Source organism: Podarcis tiliguerta (genome assembly GCF_965153285.1).
Source record: "Podarcis tiliguerta genome assembly, chromosome: 4".
Lineage (NCBI taxonomy): Eukaryota > Metazoa > Chordata > Lepidosauria > Squamata > Lacertidae > Podarcis > Podarcis tiliguerta.
This window is the reverse complement of record NC_139537.1, coordinates 27,968,906-27,993,614: the sequence shown is the minus strand read 5'-3', so window position 1 is coordinate 27,993,614 and position 24,709 is coordinate 27,968,906. Positions and strand designations below refer to the sequence as shown.

General features: G+C 42.0%; 1 protein-coding gene across 3 annotated transcripts; it reads left to right on the top strand.

Moving 5' to 3' along the window:
- The first annotated feature begins 999 nt into the window (after window positions 1-999).
- LOC310675992 (coiled-coil domain-containing protein 169-like) lies at window positions 1,000-24,332 on the top strand. Of its 3 annotated transcripts, none has more exons than XR_014510337.1 (9): window positions 1,000-1,207; window positions 3,270-3,352; window positions 4,384-4,494; window positions 4,605-4,645; window positions 14,206-14,304; window positions 14,496-14,549; window positions 19,012-19,088; window positions 20,901-20,990; window positions 23,990-24,332. XR_014510337.1 is itself a non-coding variant. In XM_083437237.1 (9 exons), exons 1-8 carry the CDS (start codon window positions 1,137-1,139, stop codon window positions 20,949-20,951), a joined length of 582 nt encoding a protein of 193 aa, XP_083293363.1. In that variant the 5' UTR covers window positions 1,000-1,136; the 3' UTR covers window positions 20,952-20,990; window positions 23,990-24,332. The 3 variants fall into 3 exon arrangements, 2 of the variants coding, with proteins under 2 accessions (XP_083293363.1, XP_083293362.1); XM_083437237.1 differs by having other exon boundaries at window positions 20,906-20,990; XM_083437236.1 differs by lacking the exon at window positions 20,901-20,990 and having other exon boundaries at window positions 1,001-1,207.
- Window positions 24,333-24,709: the final 377 nt, after the last annotated feature.

The following is a 24,709-nucleotide window of genomic DNA, read 5'->3' as shown; positions in this document are numbered from 1 at the left end:
TGTTGTAAACAGTAACTAATGTAGCATTGAGGAAGCATCCTAGAGCAGCTAAGAATAATGCCACTGCTAACACACTGGGGTGTCAGGAACTTGTAGAAAACACCTGCAATAAAGCAAGCTGGAGGCTGCATTCCAGCCGTTTTTAAAATGCACTGCCTCAAAATGAGTGCAAGCTATCAATCTTAAAATACCCCTAGTTGATTTTGCATGTAGCGGCAGGGCATAGCCATGATGCCTGCCTAGTAGCCACTGATTTTGTTGTTTAGTCGTTTTGTTGTATCCGACTCTTCGTGACCCCGTGGACCAGAGCACGCCAGGCACTCCTGTCTTCCACTGCCTCCCGCAGTTTGGTCAAACTCATGTGGTAGCTTCGAGAACACTGTCCAGCCATCTCGTCCTCTGTAGTCCCCTTCTCCTTGTGCTCTCCATCTTTCCCAACATCAGGGTCTTTTCCAGGGAGTCTTCTCTTCTCATGAGGTGGCCAAAGTACTGGAGCCTCAGCTTCATGATCTGTCCATCTAGTGAGCACTCAGGGCTGATTGCCTTAAGAATGGATGCCACTGATAGCCGCCTCTTTTAACCATCCTTTTAAAGCCACCCAGGCTGCTCGCCATCGCTGCCTCCTGGGGGAGCGAGTTCCGAAGATTAATTCGCTGCCACCCCTCACTTTGTCGTTTTTAACAACCCTTGGAGGGCAGCAGCAGGATGGCCCGAGCTGCAGTGAAATCTAAACCCTCCTTTCTCAAACTAGGCACCTGAAGGGCTCCGACGAGCTCCTTTTAAAACTCCAGCACAAGCAATGAGCTGCTGCTGCTGCCACCGCTTTGGCAACAATTAGGAGGCGAGGGTTCCTTTTGAAACGCTCCCGTCAACAAATCGCGCCTCTGCAGGCGAGCGCATGCGCGCCTTCCCCTGAGCGGCGACGGCGCCCTCTGCCGATCGGCCGCACGCTGACGTAAACCCGAGAGAGAGCGCCAACACGATGGGCGCCGCGAGGTGGACAATAGGGCACGCGGGCGACCGTTGCTGTCACGTGTTCGCCCCAGCGTTCCTTTCTCCGCCCCCGCCCCACCCGCTGTCTTCTCGCTCCAAGGCGACGGAGACGCAGTGCGGCTGAGGGAAGGGAGGGAGGCGCCATGGGAGAAGGCGGCGAGCTGCCGGACTTCGAGGGGCTCGTGCTGGATCTGGGGCAGGAGAAGCAGATGAAGTGAGTCTCCTCCGCCCAGCAGCGCTGCGCAGAGCCCCGCGCAAAAGGGGCGCATTATTACGCCGCGCCTCGTTTCTGACTGGCAGGAGCGCCAGAGTCCGCCCTAATAATAATAATAATAATAATAATTAATAATTGTTTGACTGCTTGAAGAAACTACTTTTCTACATGTGCTCTCACACACGGTGTCCCCTTCTGCGCCCTGTAGTAATAATTATATTTTAGCTGGAGTGTCGAAGGGCTTCGTTTGTATTCATGGGCCTTACCAACAACAGCCCTTCAAGGTAGAAGAGTAGGAATACCTCTATCGGGAGACGGAGAGGGAGGGGAATAATGGCTTCTGCCTCCGTGAAGGACCGGCTGGGTTTACCAAAGAGGAGAGTCTTGAATCCAACACTTCCAAACGGATTGCGTAGCATGCTTGGCCAATTATACAGCTCGGCAAATCTCACCAGTGACATCAGTTGCACAGTTTTTAATTAAATGTTCCATGTTAGAACATCGATGGGTGGTGTCTTTGGCTTCTGCCTTCACAAGAGGCCACACTGCCTGAAATCATGTGGAGGTTAGAGCATAGTGTCATCCTTGGGAACTTGGCCGTCAGCTTATTTGTGACTGGAGCTCATTTTTTCATGTTGCTATCACTAACTCTTTTTGGGTGAATTCAGTATGCCAGATGCCATTGTTATCCTATGTCTTCTGTGAAACCAAAGTACACTGTACATCACAACACTCAGGTGCCTTTTGGGTTATTTTTGATATGTTATAACCCATGCTAAAGCATTGTTATGGAAGGGTGGGTTATAAATGTTAAATACATGCTGCATTCTAGTTAAGTAGGGTTCCAAGGTGTGGAGACACTGGAAGTGGGATTGGAATGAAGGAAAGGATATGAGAGAAGCAGCTCCATGTGCTTGCAGAAATATAATACCACCCCACCAGAATCATGCATCTAGAATACCGCAACACACACTAGACTGGGCTGACCTTGAATATGGTTGGGAAACTGCAACTAGTTCAAAACGCAGTCACAGGAGTTTTGAATGGTACCTTATGAGGATGTGTTCCTCAGTGTAAAACCCCCCAGTTATCATATACCGTATTTTCAGCTCTATTGGACGCACTGGACCATAGGAGGGGGAGAATAGGAAAAAAAAATTCCCTCTTGTTCTCCCCCTCAAAAACAAGGTGCGTTCAAGAGCAGGCCTTGCCGCTGCCCCCCCCCCCAGCTTGTGGGGCTGGCGGTGGGGGGAAGCACTGCTTTCCCCCACCGCCAGCCTCAAAGATCCCTGAAGCCTTTGGAGCACAGCTGCACTCCAAAGGCTTGAGGCTTCGGGGACATCCTTTGTAGCGTCCGCAGGGCGGCGGGGTGCCTTCACCCCGCCGCCCTGCGGAGGCTTTGCACAGCCATCCCAAAGCTGGAACAGTGAGACGGAGGGCTGTGGAGCACCCCATCTCGCTGTTTTGGCTTCGGGGACAGCAGGCTGCAATCCGCAAGCATTGGGAGCCCAGCAGGAACTCCCGCCAGGCTCCGCAGGCTTGCGGAGAGCTGCCCAAAGCCCGGGGTGCACAGCGCCTCACTCCCTGGGCTTTGGGCTGCAGGCAGCTGTTTTGGAGGGGGGAAAGTGCGTCCTATAGAGCGAAAAATATGGTATGTTGCATTCTGTACACGTCTGGCCTGTCAGCCAAATGCAACCCTCTGTATCTGGCCTTTGGACTCTCCCCAAGCCATGACCCCTTTCACCAAGCCGCAGCCCTTATGAGGTCTGCTCTGCATCCTCCTTTAGTGCTGCTGCTCCTGGCTGGAATGTGTCCTAGAACCATGATAATGTCTCTTCCTTGCCTGGATTGGGAGTGAAGGTGTGGGTGTGGGTGAGTGATGTAGAAACCTCTGGTTCTTGTGGGTGGAATGTAGCCTTTTGTACATCCACTTTTGTCCATCCACTTTTGCTTCTGAGCCCACCCACCATTGTGTGCATCCCTTGGGCTGAAAAACATTCCCTTCCCCTTGTCTATTAGAAGGTTCTAAATTATGTAACTATTTGTTATTTCCACATTACAGAGAAGTGCTAGAACTCTCAGTATTCGAAATGAAAAATACAGTAGCAGAACTGGAGAAAAGACTTAACAGTGTTGAGGATGAAGGTAAGAGACTAAATTCTAGCCTTCTGTAAATGTAATAAAAAGCCCATGATGTTGTACATCTAATTACAAAGTAAACACAACAAGAGCTTCAGGCATTGATATTAAATTGCCTTTTAAGTGCCAGCTGTGCATGCTGATCAAAGCATACTGTTGCATTTTTCTCACTTCCATGAGTAGCAAGAAGCTGCAGGAACAGCAGTAAGTGGGTTTGGGGTTCTTTTGGAGGAAAAAGCACAGGAGACTTGCAGCATTTTTGTAATATTTCTTTTATGAATATTCAGCAAAAGTGGGGGCAGAGACAGCAGTTCTAAGACAGCAGATACACCAATACACATCAGTTCTCTAGAAAGCCCCTGCATGACAAGGTGCTTCAGGCCCAATACTTAGCACATGTTCACACATACACTCCCTAATTCTCTTACCTGCATGTTCCAAAGAAGCTCACAAGTGGTGCTGTTCTCTCCTCACTCACGCGCACATACACACACAAGCTCTGATGATTTTCCCATTGCAAACACTCAAGAAATCTCTATTAGGAAATATCTGAATGGTCCATGGTCAGAGCTGATGGGAGTTGTAGTCAAGCAACATCTGGAGGCCCCATGTTGCCAACCCCTGTCTTAACAGTTAGCTACCAGAAAGAGACATCAGCTGGCCCATCTTCCCAGCAAATGGAATCTGCCAGCCATCTGTAAGAATGAAATTGAATTCAGATTTCCAACGTGTGGGGACAACAGCTCACTTGCTCTGGTACCAAAACCATTAAGCATCCTCTGCCAATGAACAGTCAACCTGCTCAGTTTTTAGCAGGGAAAGAAGTATTTCCCCCTATCAGGTGCTTCATCCCTTCTGTATTTTGCTGCCCTGTGGACTAAGAACCTATGAGATGTTGTTCTAGCATGTTATGGATTTTGGTAGCCTTGTCAGTTTGTGCTGCAGATGAATATTTCAGCAAATTTCTCAGAGTTTAAAACAAACCATTGTTAACCTTAAATGAATCATACTGAATTGCATTTTATTTTTCCTTTAAGACAATGAATGGAAAACCAGATATGAAACCCAAATAGAATTGAACAGACAGTTAGAAAGGCAAATTGGCCTTCTCCAGGGAAAAATGGAGCAAATTCATGAAAGCCCAACAGGTATGGCTTAAGATTTTTTGTTTGGCATTGACAGCTATTACTCACAAACATTCTCTGTGCTTGCATATTGTTGATCAGAAGGCTCATTGCATTTTTTTCCTTATTTGTAGACAGATTGGCATCTGTTCGCTCCTTTGATCAAATGCATGTGGTAAGTATGGTGGCATTTTAACTGAACAAATGTCTAGTAGTTTTACTATATTCTACTATATAAGGAAATGTATGTTTTATATTACAGATAGATTGGTTATCTTGAGACACATCTACTCCCCTCTCATTCTGCCTTGTAGCATTTCATTGAAGAGTGGTTTGGGTTAAATAATTGCTGGCTTTTACCATTGAATTGTGCTTTTTAACCACCCCAGCCTCTTTTGGACTGTTCCCATGATGGCTGTAGGAAAAGCCTGCATGGGTCGCCACCCAGCCTATGGTGAGACTGTCATATGTGATCACTGATCTGTGTACAAATTGGCTTTATAATGCATTGGCAAATGCTGCGAATAAACTCTGTTTCTTAGGATTTCTTCATGCATTGCTGGGTGGTGGGGATATCCTGCTGGCCTATTTGTTTAAGAGACTTCTATACAGTTTTTAGAACAATTGTTTCACAAATTCCCAATACCATTATCAATAAAATTTGACAACGAAAACAAATGGCCTAATTTCCAACTAACATCTGGCGTCTCACCTTAGTCTCTAAACATTATTTTAACAAAATCAAAGAAGGAGTCTCCGTAACTTCCTCTAGAATTGAATTTCAGAGGGCAGGGATGCTGCAGAGAAAGTCATGTTTCTTGTGTTCACCATCCTGATAGATTTTGCTGGTGAGCATGTTAAAAGGTCAGATCTTAAGGTGTAGTTAGACTGATGTGGGTGCATGCTGTCCCTAAGATAACCTGGTCCCAAACTATTTGGCTTTAAAGCGCCGGGCTCCCACTGCTTGCGGAGAGCTGCGCGAAGCCTGGAGAGTCCAAGAGCGATGGCGAAGTTGCACGCAGCTTCACCATCGCTCTCGGAGCTTGCGGGGCTGGGCGCGGGGGAAGCCTGAGCTTCCCCCAGCCTCAGCCCCCAGAACGGGTCTGAGAGCGTTGGCGAGGTTTCGCGCAGCTTCGCCATCGCTCTCGGAGCTTGCGGGACTGGGCGTGGGGGAAGCCTGAGCTTCCCCCAACCCCAGCTCCCAGAACGGGTCCGAGAGCGATGGCGAGGTTGCACGCAACCTCACCATCGCTCCCAGAGCTTGCCAGGCTGGGGGGATAGCTTCCTGAAGCCTGGAGAGCGAGAGGGGTCGGTGCGCACCGACCCCTGTCGCTCTCCAGGCTTCAGTGAAAGCCTGCATTCACCCCATAGGACACACACACATTTCCCCTTCATTTTTGGAGGGCAAAAAGTGCATCCTATAGGGCGAAAAATACAGTATTGTCTTTTGTTTGCTTGCTTGCTTTTGTTTCAAATGCTTTTACTGAAGTCCAAGGTTAACATACCGTAGGCTAAATGGAGACCTGGCAGAACCATTTAGAAAATCCTCTGCTTCTGACTTGGGCAAGGTTAGAAAGGGTGTTCAGAGCTTGGTTAGATAAACTCTCAGACTGTACCACTTCTTAGGCTTGGGAGTGTCACTGGAGCCTTAAACATCCCATTGCCAAATCTTTTGGACAGTGATTGCTTTGCTCCTTGTCAGCTGCAGATCTTCGACTTAGAACAGATGACATTTTACGCCAATTTAAGATAGTATGGCAACATTATTAGTTAATTTAGAACTCTTAAGGGAGAAGCAATTTTTCCTGAGATTACTCTAAGATAACTTATTATTAGTTGACCCCTTTCCTAATCAAACTGAAGCCAGTGACCATCGTTTATAACAGGAGAACCAAATTAGAAGAGGCTACTCTACCAGAACTTGGCTTTCCCCTATAGCTTTGTTTAGCCTGCAAAGGTTAATATGCTTGAGTTAAAGTAATAAGGTAATAATAAAAAAATAGGTTTTTAGGTATCATGGGGACAGGCATACTGAAATCAAAGTAGAATTTTTAATGGTAATAAAAATGGTTGGATGACAAATGCAGGAGCAAATTGGATTTTCAGTGTGCAATTTCTGCTAAAGGTCACCCCTTTTGCTCTGTCAAAGAGACATCTTTCTGAGAGTTGTTTTTCTCTCTTTGCCTTTTACTGTCCATTGCTATCTATGTATAATGGTATTTCTATCTTTTGAGCTTGGTTTCTTTCCCAAAATGGTGGTGGAGTAGAACCAATGCACATGATTAGATGCAGCAGGATAGAACTGAAAGGTGTAACGTACAAGGAGAATCTGTGCCTTTACATTTCAAGGTAGATATTGAAACTGCTCCCTAAAATCAAGTGGCAGCTCAGCGGCATCCCTGCTGTCAGCTCTGTTTCATTGGCACATTCGTTAGTGCCCCATGTGCTTTATTTTATACTGGCAACAATTATGAAGCAATCAAAATGCAATTCACTGGAAGCATCATGCACTGTGAATTTTGCTTTCTGCAAAATTAGGAAGCCAGCATCCTTTCATCAAAAGAGATTTCAGGGAATGAACAAAAATTTTCTTCAGAATTTTTTTTTTTAGCAGAGGTGGCCTTCCTCTGCTTCTGCCATGGTGACAGTACCTGCTCAACAGCAACCTAATAGACAGATCCTGATAGGCAAATATACTGGTGAAAATTGCATAAGTATGATACATGTAGTTGTGATACCATCTTAGCAACATTTCTGTTGGAAACAATTGAGGAATCTGGGATACATGATGTAACTTATAGTGGATACCATTCATTCTGTAACCCTGCATCCATACCAGTTTTCCTATGGGAAGCTACAGAACTTGGGTTTCAAGATTCAGAGACGGTAGTGATTCTGAATTCAAGTTTCTATGTTTGTGCTCGGGTCTTGTTAGCAAGTTTCCCACCTGGTTGGTCTCTGTGAGATCAGAATGCTGGACTAAATGGGCCACTGGCCTCATCCAACAGGGATCTTATATTCTCAAGATGAAGGAGGATGGCTGTGGATAATGATGCCAGCAGGTCAAAGCATAGGGCTGTGGTATTTCTAGTCTTTGCATGTGTGTCATATGTATATGCAGAGAGTAGTAGAGGGGCACTAAGACTGCACTCCTAACTTAATTTACCTGGGAGTAGGCTCCACTGAATTCAGCAGGAATTGCACCTGAGTAAATGTGGGCATATTTGTGCAGAAAAGGGCAAATAAGAGATCACAAGAGCATGTCAATTTACTTGTAAGGAAATATTCCAGTTTGCTGATATGGATGCCATTTTTTATGAGCAAGTTGACTTACAGGAAAACTCCCACTTGCCAGGAAAAGCATCCTTCTTTTCAGATTCATGCAAGTATTGGCACTGCAACTTATTTTGAAATTGAGAATAATTTCCTCACAGCATCACAGCAGACATCACATGACATTTTGGGTATGTCTTTTTACTGGGTGAAACCAGGGATGGACTTTGGCAATCTTTTGTACTATGGAGCTATGTGCAAGGCCAAGATTTGGCGCCCACAAATGGATCTTCTCAATTATGGATCTTCTCAATTTTGTGCCCCCTCAACTTGGCACTGATTTTCCCATGATAAAACTCTGAATTGAAGTCTTAATTAAGGGCATGATGCTCCCACTGGCAATTGCATCAGTTGCAGAGTGAAGCAGGCCTTCCTAGTGTGTTCTGGGGTATATCCTAGGAAAAAACAACTAGTTAAGAATGGCTGAAGTAATACAGTGGTACCTCCAGTTACGAACTTAATCCGTTCCGGAGGTCTGTTTGTAATCCAAAACTTCTCATAACATGAGGCGCGCTTTCACTAATGGCGCCTCCCACTGCTGCTGTGCTGCCGGCGTGTGATTTCCGCTCGCATCCCGGGGCAAAGTTCGCAACAAGGAGCATCTACTTCCGGGTTAGCGGTGCTCATAACCCTCAGCGTTCGGGTTGGCATGTAACATGAGGTTCCACTGTATAGGTTTATTCAATAAACCTGATTGTAAAATTTAAAATTAGCCACCAGGGGGCACTTCATATTTAAATATGGTCCAGGCTTTTAGGTCCCTAGTTTCAGAGTCTTTTAGCTCCTGACATAGGTTACTGAGATATTTTACATATTGATCACAATTCAGGTAATGATAGCCACCTTGCAGTCCCATTGGTTTCAGTGATTACAGGAGGCTTCAAATTGCTCTAGCATTGGCTGTGTTGTGCCCATTGTATTTGTGTGGTTTATGTTTAATTGAAGAGTAGCCATGTTGTCAGTTTTACCACAAGCACCATCATGCGTACAGTATAAATAATTCCATATAGGTGCAATGGGACTTTTGTTACAGTAGCAAAATAAATAAATAAATTAAAATGCAGCCTCTCTAGTCTTAATTTATTTTTACTAATTGGTTGCAAATCTAAGTGCTGGCATCCATGAGCGTCACAGTTGTGGCTTATAATGTTAAAATATATCCTTAAGCCAGCTGATAGAGACCACCTATTGGCTTTTGAAGGAGGGAATGTTGTTCTCTTTCAGATGGATATTTGCATTCAGTTTCAAATGGCAGGTTGACTAGCTTACAGGGGCTTCACAGTGGTTGTCATTTCCACAACATGTCAAACAAATACATCACATCTGGGCCTCTACCCGATGGAGAAAGTAAAAGGGAATTGAGATTAAAATAAATGTCACTAGCTCAGCAGTTGATATGCCAATTTTTGGGGGAAACAAATTTGCAGTCCTTTGAGAAGGGGCTTAAAATGCATTTTGAATACTAGGGACTAATTAATTAGAAACGCTACTTGCATTGCTAATTGTGCAATATGCTATATTATCCAGAATGTGATTACTGTGTATGTTAGTGGCTTTAAAAAACCAGAGGCTGCCTGCAGCCACATAAAACAGCTGAATAATGGTTAAACCAGCAATACTGCAGAAGTGGAGAAACAAGGATCTGATGAGGCAATTGTCTTCTGAAACCTGAGACTTTGCTAAATGCCAAAAATAAGATATGAAATCAAGGGAGCAGCCCACCAAATTATGATGCTCCACAGCCTTTTAGTTTGTAATCTTTTGCACACTTACCTAGGATGAATTGATAAATCTTTCAATTTCAGTTTCTCTCAGTGTTCCGTTTTCCAAATCTTAACTTCAGTTCACCCTTTCCATATCACTTTGTGATTTAAAAAACAACACCTGCGTGAAATTTTGTACACATGCCATGTAATATGCTTATTTTTAATGAAGTTTTGCCTAATATACACATTTTGTGAGCAATTTCCCCTCATCTGAAGCACTTTTATACATTGTTTTCATGAATATATACATTTTTGTGTATACTTTATCCTTTATACACTTATGTATTTTTTGGTTGGAGAACACCTAAACATTAGGAAGAACTTCCTGACAGTGAGAGCTGTTCGACAGTGGAATTTGCTGCCGAGGAGTGTGGTGGAGTCTCCTTCTTTGGAGGTCTTTAAGCAGAGGCTTGACAGCCATATGTCAGGAGTGCTCTGATGGTGTTTCCTGCTTGGCAGGGGGTTGGACTCGATGACCCTTGTGGTCTCTTCCAACTCTATGATTCTATGATTCTATCAGCATTGCAAAATTTGGAGAAGTACAAATTTTGAAGAATAGCTTGCTGCATTTTGGTTTGCAAATTGTTTTGGGAAGTGCAAATTAGGTAGGCTTGCACATTTATCTCTCTTCCATCCTGCTCTGTCCCTATCTGGGAGTAAGCTCTATTGAACATAGTGGGACTCACTTGGAAGTCAACATACACGTGATTGTACAGTTACGTATTCCCCACTTCCCTGAGTACCAAGGCATTCCAAGGGCAGCCATTACTCCAGTTTGGTTTCCTTTGGAGAAAGATCTCAGTGGAGACTTAAGGCATTTCTGTAATAATTTGAGTTTATTTATAAATACACAAGGTGAACAAAGGCGGAGGCACACAGCCTAACCCATTTACCAGCAGCAAATTCAACAGTCCTACATCTGCTGGGCAAAGAAGGCAGTTTTGTACCCCTAGAAAGCTTTAGCTTAAAGCTCCTATAGCTCTTTCTTTCTCTGAGGAGCAAATTAGCCATGATGTCTGTCACATAGTTGCTTGCACTTGGGTAGCTGATTATTACAGAATAAATAGTTGGGTGCAGGGAAGCCGAACTCAAACCACGACTATGATGTTTGGGGAGATGAAAAAAGAGGCTTTAATCCTGCCCACCTCCATAGTAGTCCCAATCAGAATCACCTCTCCATCCTTGCCTGCTATTTGCAATAGGAGGAAAGCGTTAAATACATTAAGTAAAAAGGATCCATTTTACTGGTGCATCTTGATGCTTCTCCAATGCAAAAAGAGTATCTCATTGCAGAATGTGATGTTCTTTCATATCTTCACCAATTCCTCAACAAAGGAGTAGGCTACTTCAAATGGCAGTTACATTGGTAACATTTTGGATGACAAAATAATATTACAGTGGTACCTCAGGTACTTAATTTGTTCCGGAGGTCCGTACTTAACCTGGAACTGTTCTTAACCTGAAGCACCACTTTAGCTAATGGGGCCTCCTGCTGCTGCCGCTCTGCCGGAGCACGATTTCTGTTCTCATCCTGAAGCAAAGTTCTTAACCTGAAGCACTATTTCTGGGTTAGCGGAGTCTGGAACCTGAAGCGTATGTAACCCGAGGTACCACTGTATTTGTTCTTTGGTTTACTCATCAGCTCTTTTAGTGATTGTTTCTTGTGTCTGAAGCAAAATTGGGATACTCACTGGTAAATATTTGTTTAGTTCACAGTTCGCCTCCTCAAAACCCAGGAGAGTTGTATGACAGATGAGGCTTATAGCGCCTGACAAGTTGTCATTCTGCCTGCACTACAAAGATTTATTTTTCCCATTTGCTTTGGGGAGAAAACACATTTGTTTTAGGGATCCCCCCCACACACACTCTGAATCAAGAATAGAAGGAAATTTCATTCAGCCTACATTTTAAACTGCAACCTATTTCACAGTTCCCAGATTTATATGCTGTGTGGAGCATGTGTTGACAATCAGATTTTGTTGACAATACACTTCTGTGTATTTATGATACAGTTTTGGTGCAGAATTGCATATTTTACATGGAAATGTGTACAGAAATGCATAAATTACAGATTTTAAGGAAAAATGTATAGAAAAACATACATTTTTGCATACTTTAGGGGAGAGTACAAACAAAAATGTGCATGGTTTAAAAGAAAGATTTCATGCATTTAAAAAATCCACAGGAAATGAGACAGAACAAACTAATGATTGAACACACGCAAAACTGACATGGAACAAACACACATATGAATTGACCAACATTCTCTCCATGACAGTGATCAACTGTTGGTTTATATGGCAAAAAAGAAACTATTTTAAAAATCCTAAAATAACAACAAGCAACTTCACAAAATCTATTACAATACTCAAAACTACTGAGTGAAAGGCCTTGCAACAGAAGATAGACTTTGCCTGGTGCCTGAAGTTACCAGAGTAGGAGCCAAATGAGCTTGGAGGGGAAGAAGATTGTACAGGCAGGGTGTCACAGCATAAAAGGCCCTTCCTTTCCCTGGACTACTGATGGGGACCCCATGTGGAGGGTCATCAGATGACCAAAGTCAGACAGGCAAGTTGATATGAGAACAGGAGTTCCTAAATGTTAGTTATCCTTTTCTGCATAGATCCAATTAGTTCGACTTAAATCCACTGCCATTCAGATCTACTGGTTTTCTAGGCTGTAGTATATCAATGGTGGAGGGTCTTCATTCGAGAGAGAATCATCCATAAATGAAAGATGCATGCATGACTTTGGTGTTTATTCAAGAAGAAGAAGTAGTTTTTCATCTTTCCATGCTGTGTGTTACTTCCTCTAGGGAAGATTAAAGTTAACAGTCAGCTACCCAGCTATGGGAGAATTCGTCTTGCAGTATGTGGCTCTGGTGTCAGTTTTTGACTTCAAAACCAGCAGGGGATTCATTGTAATATGTCAGCATTTTTTTAATAACATGCCACTTTTGTTCACTTCTCTGTAAACTGTGCTCTCTGGGGGTTTTTTTTATATAAAAAGAATACTTCTCTCAGCAAGCTAAGAAATGGGCAGCTCTATTGTGGAACTAGTGTGATGTATTTTTTAATGATCATATCCAAATAGCTCTTCTTACTATATGCTGTTTACCTTCTCTCTCCCCCCCCCCCCATATAACCTGTACAATACCTGACTCCATAGAACTTGCAAGAATTTCTGCGATGAGCTTCTTGCAGTAGCCCCATCACAGTGAAAAATTTTCAGTGCAATCTGATGCTTGCTTACTCAGAAGTAAGTCCCACTTTGTACAATGGGCCTTACTTTTTGGCTAGTAAGAGTGCAGTCCTAAACACATTTACATAAAGTAAGTCCCACTGAACGTAATGGAGCTTCCTTCTAAGAGATCTGTATAGGAGAGCATTGTCGGGATGCATTTTGCATAAGCTGATTCCTACCTGTTTCCACGGTGATAATGGAGTGGCCATATTGCTTTATAATCTGGACCTTTATGACACACAAACATCTTCCTCTTCATTTTAAAATGTTGAGATTGGAGGTTACACAGGAGGCTTTCTTGTGAAGAACTTTCAGAGCAGTATCTTTCATAGTGCTTTGCGTAAGATTTTTCAGGCACAAGCTGCCTTTGCATAAGGCTTGACTGAAATGGTTTGCAGGTCAAATGGAGAAGGCTGATGGGCCTAATTAGAACCGTGGGCCAGAGATTCACCACCTTGGTTGGCACTGAGTGGCAGGAGCTCTCCAGAGTTTTAGAAAGCGGTCTTTCCCAACCCTACCTGGACATGTAATGGCAATCCATGGTTTTCTACAGTGTGAATGAGCTGGGGCAAGCTTCTGGTTCACATACACTTTCCTCTCCTCTTTCATGACTGCAAGGTGGAGCTCAAAAGTTTTTTTCTTCCAGTTTTAAGCCCAGTAAGGTTCTGATGATGTCTGAACTTGCAAGTTTTGGAGCCTGCCTTGTTTTCAAACTATAGTTTAAACTAACTGTAATTCCATCACGTTGGACATCGCAGGGAACCGTGGTTGTTTTAAAACCAAGTGAAGGTTTCCACTCTTCTCCTCCGGTGGACAAGAGAGGAAGAGGAAATGCATAAGCTGAAGGCTTCTTACAACTTGTTCAAGTAGCAGGAAGCCATAGTTTCCCATTGTGTCTGAACTGGACCAGCGCCTAAGACTTTTGAAGGAGGGGGAGAACTGACACAGAATTATGTAAATGGTACTGAAAACGATGCTGCCAAATCAGCAAGAAGCTTGTAAAGCAAAGTAGGTCTGTGCAACTGAACCATGATCTTTCCTACCCACGGCATTTACCTAAACTGGAGTTACAGAAAACACAATTTGCTCAGTTGGGGGAGGACAAGAATCAAAGTGAGCTGCAAGCATCTCATTAAGACATTGAAACTTTACAATGCAGAACTGATAGCAACATATGGCCTGTTTTTTCTTGTCTTCATCTTTTTGGGCAAGTCAGCAGGAGACTAATAAACAGCAGGAAGAACAGTGACCGCAATTGCTAAGCATTAAAAGTGCACATCCATAAATTCAGGATAGTAGAAATTGTCATCTTCTTTCTTCAGTTAGTGAAATAAGAAGAAACTATGTATAAATCTGTTGATTTTATTCTATTTTATTTTGTACCTAATGGCAGGATTCTTTAAATCAATTTCTTAAACAACTGGGAGAAGAGAAGAAAAGTCTGCAGAACCAACTGAAAGATTACGAGCTTCGATTGGAACAAGAAGCAAAGGTTTGTATTTTGCCATAACCAGCACCACAAATACTTTAGAAGTTTTTATTTGTTTTCCAATATGTTGTTGTTTACAACACTGATGAAAAGAATACGAGAATGAATATATAAATAAATCCTGAGCTATGCTTTTCTTTAATCTTTTGTCTGTTCTTCTGTTGTAACTACTTATCTGTTGTTTTGGAATTTAGGCTTACCATAAAGCTAATGATGAACGTCGTGCATACTTAGCCGTGATTTCACAAGTAAGTCCAAAAATCTCTGTAGCCTGATGAGAAAACATTTTATCCTAAGCTGATCATTACTCTTTTCCCGCTGGACTTTTCTTCTCTATTTTAAGCTGATTTGCCTCCAAGCCAGAAAACTCTGCAAAGCTAAGTCTGACTCAGCTGGAATGCTAGAAAGGGATGTTAATCACTCTTGCCATCTTTTTGCCCATGTCACATTAAATGGTTGAATCTGTGCTTCCACCCTTGACAGCCAATTGACTACTTTGTTCCACCAGCAGCAGCCTCATTTCTATACTGCATTAAGTTTTACTGCTGGCAGACAGGTTCTCTACATATTACCTCTTTCTACCCCAGCTGCAATTCTATTAAAAATAAGCCTTTGTACCACTTTGATATCATCATAAGGTAGAAGATCTTCAGTTACATATTTTCGTTTTCTACATCAGTCCTGACTAGATCTTTGCCTTTGAGTAACCAGTGGCTTTTGTTGGCTCATTACTTGAGTTTAATTAAACTTTGAAATGCAAAGACTTCCAGTCCTTTACAAAATATTCTAAAGACTTGACTGTTTGGAAGGAGGAAAGATGATCAAGTATCCCATTTTAAAATACATTTTTTCCTGTCTGCTAAGCCTGATAACTAAAATTACCTGGGGGCCTGCCAGTCTCCTGTCTAAAAAAAAAAGTTACTGAATATGTTACTCTGTTAAAATAATATGTCTGTTATGCTGCCTTAATTTTCCTCAAAGTAGCTTACAAAACAAATCCATACAAAAACATAGCAGACTAACAATCCTAACTATGTCTACTCACAGGTCAGTCCTGTTGTATTCATTGGGGCTTAGTCTCAGGTGAGTGGAGTTCAGATTGCAGCCTGATTTGTCCCATTCATTTCAATTGGTTTCAAGTTCAGCCATTGTATTATAGGTTGGATTCAGACTCAGTGGCATAATAAAACAACTGCAAAACATAAAACTGCAAAAGTCAGCATTATAAGAACAGCACTTGAAAGCAGTAATGTATCTGAAATACCACAAGAACCCAGGAGGACAGGATGGTCTTCTCCTGATGCCTCAAATATAGCTATGGAGGTACCAAGTGAGGATGTCTAGTGAAGGAGTTTCATAGTTTGGGTGCTACCAGAAAAGGCTCTCTTGCCAATATGTTAGCTTCCAAAACCACAAGTAGGAAAAGGATCTGTGGAGACATGAAAGTGGGAAGCTGTCATATACTGTACCAAGTCAGACCATTATTCCATCTGGCAGTGGTTATCCAGAACTTCAGGCAGACCTACCTGCAGATGCTTTGGATTAGGCCTGCGGCCTTCTGCATGCAAAGCAGATGCTCTACACAGCCCTTCCCCAATCGATGATGATTTTAATTGGCAGGCAAATTCATATTGGAGAAGATGGTCCTTTATATAATGTGGCTCATTCAGGATCAGAAACAGCACTTTGAATTGGGGCTGGAAATGGACATCACAGGCAACCTGATGAGCTTCAGTATTATTTTAATGAACTTTTCAGAAGGAAGCTGTTGTAGTTCAAGCATTTACATGAGCACCCTGCTTCAGCATCAAGCTGCCTTCAAATACATTTCCCTTGGCCAGCCCTGTTGGTGTGCCTTCCCTGGTTCATGCTGCTAAATAGATTTAACATTTATCTATTTATTTAAATTATTATATATAGACTGCTTTTTAAACAAAATCTTTCCACTTATATGTGAACATGCCTGTGAACACCCAGCTGAGTGACTCAGAATGGAGCATACTCTTGTTTTTCTCACATATGGCACATATTACATATATACATTCATAGTGTGCACACAAAAAAATGAAGGCTGTATTCTGCAATCCTAGATTCATACTGCGACTGCTATTGGAAGTGTCATCTTTCCCCAACCCATTTGAGGAGGATTTGGTAGCCCCATAACCCAATATTTGGTTCAGCATGCCACATGGATTGATGTGCTGCATTTTGACTTTTAGGTGCAAAGTATCACATTTTTTAGACTCCTTTAGTAATCAAGAGTGACTTGGATTATATACGACAAATTCCAGCTCTTTTAGTAGCCTTGAATTACTGTAAGCATTTTGGAGGTGCACCCAGAGTTCCTTGTCTTTCAGGAGCAATGGATAAATCATATATTTTTGGAAGTTACTGTAGCTTGGGAAGTACCTTAGCAATATTCCCTGGCATGAAGTCAAGTCAGCAAGCCTGATGATGATGATGTATATATAGTTTGGAAAAGAGTCTCCTTATATTGTTTGAAGAAAATTATTCCTTAAATAGTATTCAAAGTAGTAGCTTGGCATGATGCTTTGCCTCTGCTACAAACAAACAACTGTCGCTCAGTTCATTGTGTATCAGTGCAGAGAAAAGGGAAGGCTGCAATTAGCCATGTTTCCATGTATTTAAGCAGCAGGCAAATGGTTCACTCTCTGTAATTATCTGTGTCTTCTGGAATGAGGTGCCATTGCTGAAGAACAACTTTGCCTTGTTTGGCTAGCTAATAATGATGCATTTTTGTTTTATAACACATACACCGTTTAAGGAGAATGGAGAGAAAGAAAGGAAGGGAACAAATAGGAGGTATGTGTTCACTCATGGGCACCTAGCTCCCTATTCAGCAAAACTTAGGTTAACCATCTTTGGAAACTGTTGCTGCAATCCAGAAAAAGTCAGGCATCCCCTATGTCCTTTTGAAAGTCAGTAAGATTTCCCTTTGAATTTTTCCATGTTTTAGATGGAAGGAGCAACGTATACAGCTCTAGTAGTATTTGCTGTAGCCTCTGAGATCCAAATAGAGTTTGTAGATTTCATTGCTAAAGGACAGTTTGGAAATTATACAATACAATTACTAAAAAAGCATGTAAACTAGAAAGCAGATATTTTAAAACAACACAAGCAAACCAACCTCCCCTTTCCAACACCATAATGTCTAAAATCATGTTATGATTTTAAATAGTAGTCTTTATTTGGGATCACCAATAAAAGCACACTTGTGCACAAGTCTCTTAAGATTCAGATTGTAATAGATTTGTCAATGAAACAATCCTGTGCTATTGGCCAGCAGTCCACTAGCAGGAGCTGTCAGTTGTTATTGGCATTATAAACATATGCATAAGACTGAAGTTTCAAGCAGCTGATTTCATTCATTGTTTGATAAACAATAGTATTTATATAGCACTTTCTTAAGTTTCCGCATGCACTGTCTTAGGGCTACTTCAGACATAACACCCAGCGTTGAGAATGGCCTTTCCAACTGAGGAGCCCTGGACTTGCATGCTCCCTCTTTATCTTATATATTCTATTTATCACATTGATGCTGATCTGGACAAGCGTACTGACAAGGCAGCTACGACAATGGCTCACCTCTCCAAAAGGCTATGGGAGCATGTGGTGCTAATGTCCAGTACCATAAAGCAATGTTGGGCACGGTTGCTTTATGGAAGTGAGTCATGGGCAACTGCAGCCACCAGGAGCGACACCTCAATGCCTCCACATGTGCTGTGTCAGGAAGATTTTGGGTATCACATCATAGACAGAGTCTCAAACAAAGATGTGCTCTCCCAAGCCCATATTCCGGGCATGTTTGTACTCCTGTCTTAATGATGTCCATGGGATCCTGCCATCTTCCATTCGGTGGACTTGCTTGGTCATGTCCACAGAATGGAAGATGGCAGGATCCCATGGGCTTGCTATATAGAGAGCTGGTTTCCAGCACTGGGTCATTGGCAAACCAACTGTGCTACAGAAATGTCTGCAGAGCAGGAGAAAACAAGCCTACTCCATCTTCCATGTAACAGGCCTTTAGATATTTGAAGATGGCTATCCTCTCAATCTCCTCTTTTCCAGGCTAAACATACCCAACTCCCTCAACCGTTCCACAAAAGTCTTGTCTCCAGACCACTCTAACCACTACAGTGGTACCACGGGTTACATACACTTCTGGTTACAGACTCCGCTAACCCAGAAATATTACCTCGGGTTAAGAACTTTGCTTCAGGATGAGAACAGAAATGGTGCTCCAACGGCGCGGCAGCAGCAGGAGGCCCCATTAGCTAAAGTGGTGCTTCAGGTTAAGAACAGTTTCAGGTTAAGAACGAACCTCCAGAACGAATTAAGTACTTAACCCAAGGTACCACTGTACACCATACTGGCAATTCCCTCACTCCTGTTCTGGTTTGAAGCAAGCAGTAGTTTGCTGTGTTATCAGAACTGACAAAAAAGGCTTGTGCTTGCCCTGCAAACCAGGATTGAAATTATGGTTTCTAGGAAGATGTGGTTATGTCCTTACGTACTCATTTTTACTGTACCAAATAATGATGGTATTTTGTCTTAACCAGGTGTCATAAAAAACTGAACATAGCATGCAACATGCACGCAACTATGTGTTAACAGATCTCTGCCAAATATGTCTGTAACATTTCCAGCTTGCATGTAAACTCAGGAATGAACACGTATTTACTTCTGCAGATTTCAGGATCACTGAAACCCTCAGAGAGGCAGAAAATGGATGCAGTAGAAATGAAGAGGGAAGACCAGCTTATGCGGTAAATAATATGTATATTTTTAACCCAGCCTGTGTTTTTAAGGAACTTGGGACAGCCTATGTTGAGATCTATCATTTTATTAACACAACATTGTCCTGGTTTGCATCATGTGGTAAGCCAAATTATAGCTTACCAAAACCGTGTGAACGTGCTGGTTCCTGGTGTCGAGCTTGCAGCCACTTTGCTCTTCCTCAGTCTTTTTTATTTATTCATATGCCACCAAGGTTTAGTATGCCCTCTGAACCAGGGCTTGTGGTAAAGCTCTCTCTTTGTTAACCATGTGCTGAAGCCAGGTTGGTGTAACACATCACTTACGGCTTATCCACACTTCCTCTGCTTTTCCCTGGGGAAAACTGCATTTTAGTGCTCAGTCGGAGCAAATGGTATTTTGGGTTGCCTGTGGACTGATGTTTGCCCTGATTTAGCATTGAAGTGCAGTTTTTTCCTGGGAAAGGAGCAGGGCAAGGGGAAATCTGCTTGGATGCATGTTTTCTAGGCATGGAACAAGCAGGAGTGTGGATGAGCCCTTAATGTTTATGACAGGAGTGCTGAACTACAACTCCCATCACTCCTAGCAAGCATGACCAGGGATGATGGATGATGTTCAGCAATACCTGAAGGGTTGAGTGTTTTCTACTCCTTGTTTATGAAATGTAAGTGAAAACAAAAGCCAGAAGTCTTCTTGGGCTTGCTGGTTTGGTTGTACAACTCTTTGAATTCTAGCACATATTTTTATTTTAAATATTAAGGGAAACGGTCAGTTATCCTACTTATCCCAACCTCTTCCTGTCCAGTTTCACCCAACTGAAAAATCTGAGCAACAATTTCTACTTGATCTTTAATATTTTATAGATAGTGCAGTTCTCGTTTATATAATAACAGTGATAATTTTAACATGGCATTATGCCATAGCCTAATTGCTTCAGGTAGATTTGTAAAAGTCAAACTCAGTCTTTTAATTATACAGGTGCCGCAAAAAGCTTTCCATGTTATTAAATGTTCATAATGAACAGAGAGAGCCAAGCCATTTTGAGGGGACTGAGGATATAAAACTGTTCTGCTGTGTGGGGCTTGTGTGCCAAGTCTGAATTTAGAACAAATAATTGTTGCAGTAACAATTGACTATAGAACCTAGAACAAAGTATCCCATTATAAAAACCAGATCCTGCTGTCTCATTTTTATAATCTTTGTAGTTTGGCAGTCCACAGATTAAGGGCTTATTAAGTGCCTTGTCTTTTTAATTAAATATATCAGTTTCATAAAACAATAATAGGAAGGGATTAGTGCAGGTGACATCTTCTGATTATTCAGTGAAAATCAATATTTCATCCCTTAATAACTTAGATCAGTGGTGGCCAACATGGTGCCTTTCAGATCTTGTAGACTACTGCTTCCAGCATCCCTGGCCATTGGCCCTGCACGCTGGGGCTGATGGGAGTCGAAAACATCAGCCAGACACTACATGGTCACCCCCGGGCTTTGATGAACAATTCATTGTCTGGAAAACCATCTTGAATATGGTCTCTGAAGCAGCAGTGGTGTGTGAGCAGGGTGGAGCAGCCATTGTGCACTCCCCACAACTGTGCTGCCACTCACCAAGACAGGGATGGTGTGGGGCAAGGCGGGCAAAGTCAAGAGAGCTTTGGCTTGATGGCGGCAGCTTCACTGGTGCTGTTGCCACTCCCCTCCTATATATAGCACTGCTGAGTACATCTAACAATAATCTCAAAGCTGGACACCTTCATACAAGGAAATGCTCTGAGTTATATCTGTTGCCAGTGTCCCAAGAGTTACTTAGTGCTGTCTCTTAGTGCAGACCCAGGTCATCCAGCCTGAGCTTCCATAGCTGCCGCCTGCCATGAACCACCATTGGCAGGATTGGCACCAACAACAGCAGATAGGTTCTATGCTTAGGATAATATTTTATTTTCTTGTTAATTGTGTTGTTATAAAGATAGGTTTTATATTTGACTGCCTTTAGTAACATTTTCTTTTGATATGTTGAAGGCAATTTTGTTTCGGTTAACTTTGCTGTGTTAAATGTTCTGTAGTTTACCTCCTTTGTAATGTTTTATTTTGAAATCTTTAAGATATTTTAGTTTTCTGGTAATTACGTTGCTTTGAATGTATACTTTATATTTGCCTTTCTTCAGTAATATTTTATTCTGGATAGTTTTGTTTGATGTCTTAATATAATGTAAACAGACATTTTCTAGAAAAATATAAAGCAGTGTAGAAATGAAATTAATAATACTTAATACAGAATTGGGGCTTTTTTCTTGAAACAGGAAATCAGCAGTCCAAACCACATATTCCTTGTGAAATTTTTCTTGGTTCTAGAACAGCCATGTACAACTCCCAAAAGACTGCAGTCTACTCCCAAACTCCCACTAAAAAAAACTGGCAGTGATCTACCCATTGAATTGACCAAAGTTGTTGAGCTTTTTGGGGGGAGGAAGACCCAAAGATGTTGAGTGATTGACCAGTAGATTGCGATCAGCCAGTTGGACATGCCTGTTCTAGAGGAAGTGGCCATAGTCCCACTGTTCAAAAAGCACAAGTCAAAAGCTCATTTAGGCTAGCGGGACTCATTGCATGGTTCTTTAGATTCTGACCTACCTTACAACTCTATTAATCATTCATGTTTATTAATGGTTGTGTTTTTTTTAGCTCTGCAGTAATTAAATAACTGGGTAGCAATCTCACATAAAGCATGTTTAATTTCTCTTTCTGTGTGAATTTAATGGCAGCTGCCATAATTCTATTAGTTTTCCAGTCCTTTGCTTTCATGGACAAATTCACGTAATTAGATCCATGTATAATCTCTCTTTTTTGAGACAACACATTGTGGTGGGGCACCAGGCATGTGTGGTGGTATAGTACATGTGAACATTTTTTTAAAAAAATATCTGCACCCCAGGGACTGACCTGAAAACTTCCTCAGGATGTGGAAGACAGTTATTTGAAGTGTTTTAGGAAGTGATAGTACTCTTCAGGCAAACTTCTGAATCTGCTGTTAGAACAGCAAGGGGTATTTTAAGTGATAAAGAAAGTTCCATATAACATATAGACCTTGATGATGCTTATGAGCACCATGCACAGGCCAATCAGAGTCAGCTTCCTGACTGTAGGAGGAAGATTTCCTGAATGATTCACTTTTAAAGAGGAGCTTATACAATCTGTCTCCCACACAGTTCATTCGGAATAAATGCCACCTCTTGCTTTTCTATTTGTGGTCGCTAACACAGATTAGAATCCCAATAATGAAAAGGGGATTGGGTGGGGGGAGGAATCCATCTTTTCATTGTTCTTTAACTACCCCAACACCAAACTTTTATCTCCAATCTACTAAAACCACATTTTTCTATTGTGTCAGTGTCAGCCAAATGTGAGTCAGCTTTAGGAAAAGAGTTTAAAATTCCCATGTAAGATGGCTTTTAGTTTAATCTGATATATTAACTAAAACGGGAATCAAACTGTGCTAGTTCATCGATTTAAAAAGCATGCCATGTGACGGAAAACCCACAAGTGATTTTCACTCATTACACTGAAAACTATTAGTCAAAATGTCAAGGGCATAACTCTTGCGGCCATTTTTTATCATGATAACGTAGGAGTTACCACTGCAGTCTGCCTGTATTTCCTGTGGCACCCATGAAAGGTCTCAGTTAAATATCCGCTCAAAAATCTACCGTGCATGAGAGACTTTGCTCTTCCTGCTTCATTTTTGTTTGCACTGGCTCAGCCTCTTTCCTGCAGCAGCCATTTTGTGTTATGCCACACCCCTACAGCAACTTGTTTGTGACCAGCGCCCACTGACCCTGAAAAGTTGAGGACCCCTGAGATAACCTGTATTCATTGCCTTTCTACCAACTTTAGAGAAAGACAGGCAGCAAGAGTCTTTCTTTCTCTTACTCCTTCTGTCTTACTCCAAAGTATGGCATGGAGGTAAGAATGAGATCCCCACAACTGTCTGAATTAATTTTATTATTACACTTGTGTCTTTCCCCAAGGGGCTTAGAGTAGCATACATGACCCCTCATCTTACCTTATGGGGTTTTTTGTGAAAAAAAGCTAGACTGAGAAGACTGCAATTTCTCTGTTGTATGACAGAGGGCATGGGGTGGGGTCAGTCTTTTGCTTTTGGAATGGCAACCCTTCCCAAGTTATCTGAAATGTATGGAGAACTCTGGGTCTCTTGTGCTGTGCTGAATGACAGAATTAAATGTAAGGTCAATCATTTCTCTTTCTCCCTACAAATCTGACCCAGATTCTGTCAGGTGGGTGCCTTTCTCTACAATGTAAACTGTGAACACCCAACTTCAGAGCAGTGCTTTTCAATGGAAAGTAATGCAGAATGCTGATGGGTCCATCTTTATGTTTATGTTGGCTGCATATTTCCTGGGAAAATAATAGAATATGTCTAGCCAGCTTCCTTAATTGTATATGTAAGGGCACAGAACTGAACACTGATTCTAGGGAGGATAGTTCCTGCAGAGAACTCTTAATTGGACACACAGAAAACAATTTCCGTCTCTTACAAAGAAATAATTGATACCAGTTATTCCCAGCTTGAATCATTTCTGGGTTTTGTTCAAATGTTCAGCATCCTATTGATTATCATATAAATTGTATCATTCCGAAACCATGGACTGGGAATAATTTTTGTTAAAGTGTTCTTATTAGTCTCCAAGAACATCCGATTTGGTATACGTATTTATTAACCCTATTTTTTAAGCTTGGCAGCCTACTTACTCTTCAAAATCTAGGCAACCATATTTTTTATAATAGCAGTGACAGCAGTAGTAGTAAGGATTGCCAAACAATTTCAGTTTCTGCAGCTACATGAGCAAGTTTAATTGTGCTTTCTGAATTCTGTTTGTCCTTCTTTATGTTTCAGAGGAAAGTGCAATATTCCAAGAAATCAACGAATATTGGACCCAAAGAAAGGACCAATTAAAAAGACTGCAGGAGTCAAGCATCTTCCGAAACTGAAGCTCTGATTTCTTATTCCTGGGTCTTTTAGTCATTTGTTCTTCCTTTCTCCCAATAGGAATTTTAGTGAAGTGCAAAGTATTATTTTGATACAGATTATATTAAAAGTAACGCTCCTCTTCCTAATCACGTTTAGGAACAAGCAAGCCTGATTGACTCTAGTAGATTTGCATAAAAGGAAATGTCTGCACCACCTGTTTGGTGCATTACATATTAATAATGTAATGAAAAACCTGATGAAGTCTGCAGCTTGTTGTGGGATCTCTTCCTCATTGTCCTTCACTTCTAGGAGTGGTTCCAGATATGTGTAATTTAGCAGCAGTTAATTGTTGCTCTTCCACTGCAAGGTGAATAAGCAATGTATCATGTCAGGTGGGTGAGCATGGTTTCCACAAAATGACCTCAGTGGCCAAATGGGGAGGCTTGGCAGGCCAGAAGGTCCCACCCTTGCTCTAGTACAAGTGTATGATTCTATAGCATGTGCAATGAAGGGGCAAGGCACAGAACAGGTTAACTGCAGGCAGAAGTTTAAAGGCCTCAGTTTACCTCCAGCCCTCACAGGAGCAAGCTGCTCCCAACAAATTCTCCTTGGTGCTGCAACAACCAACCTTTCTTTCTCACATGG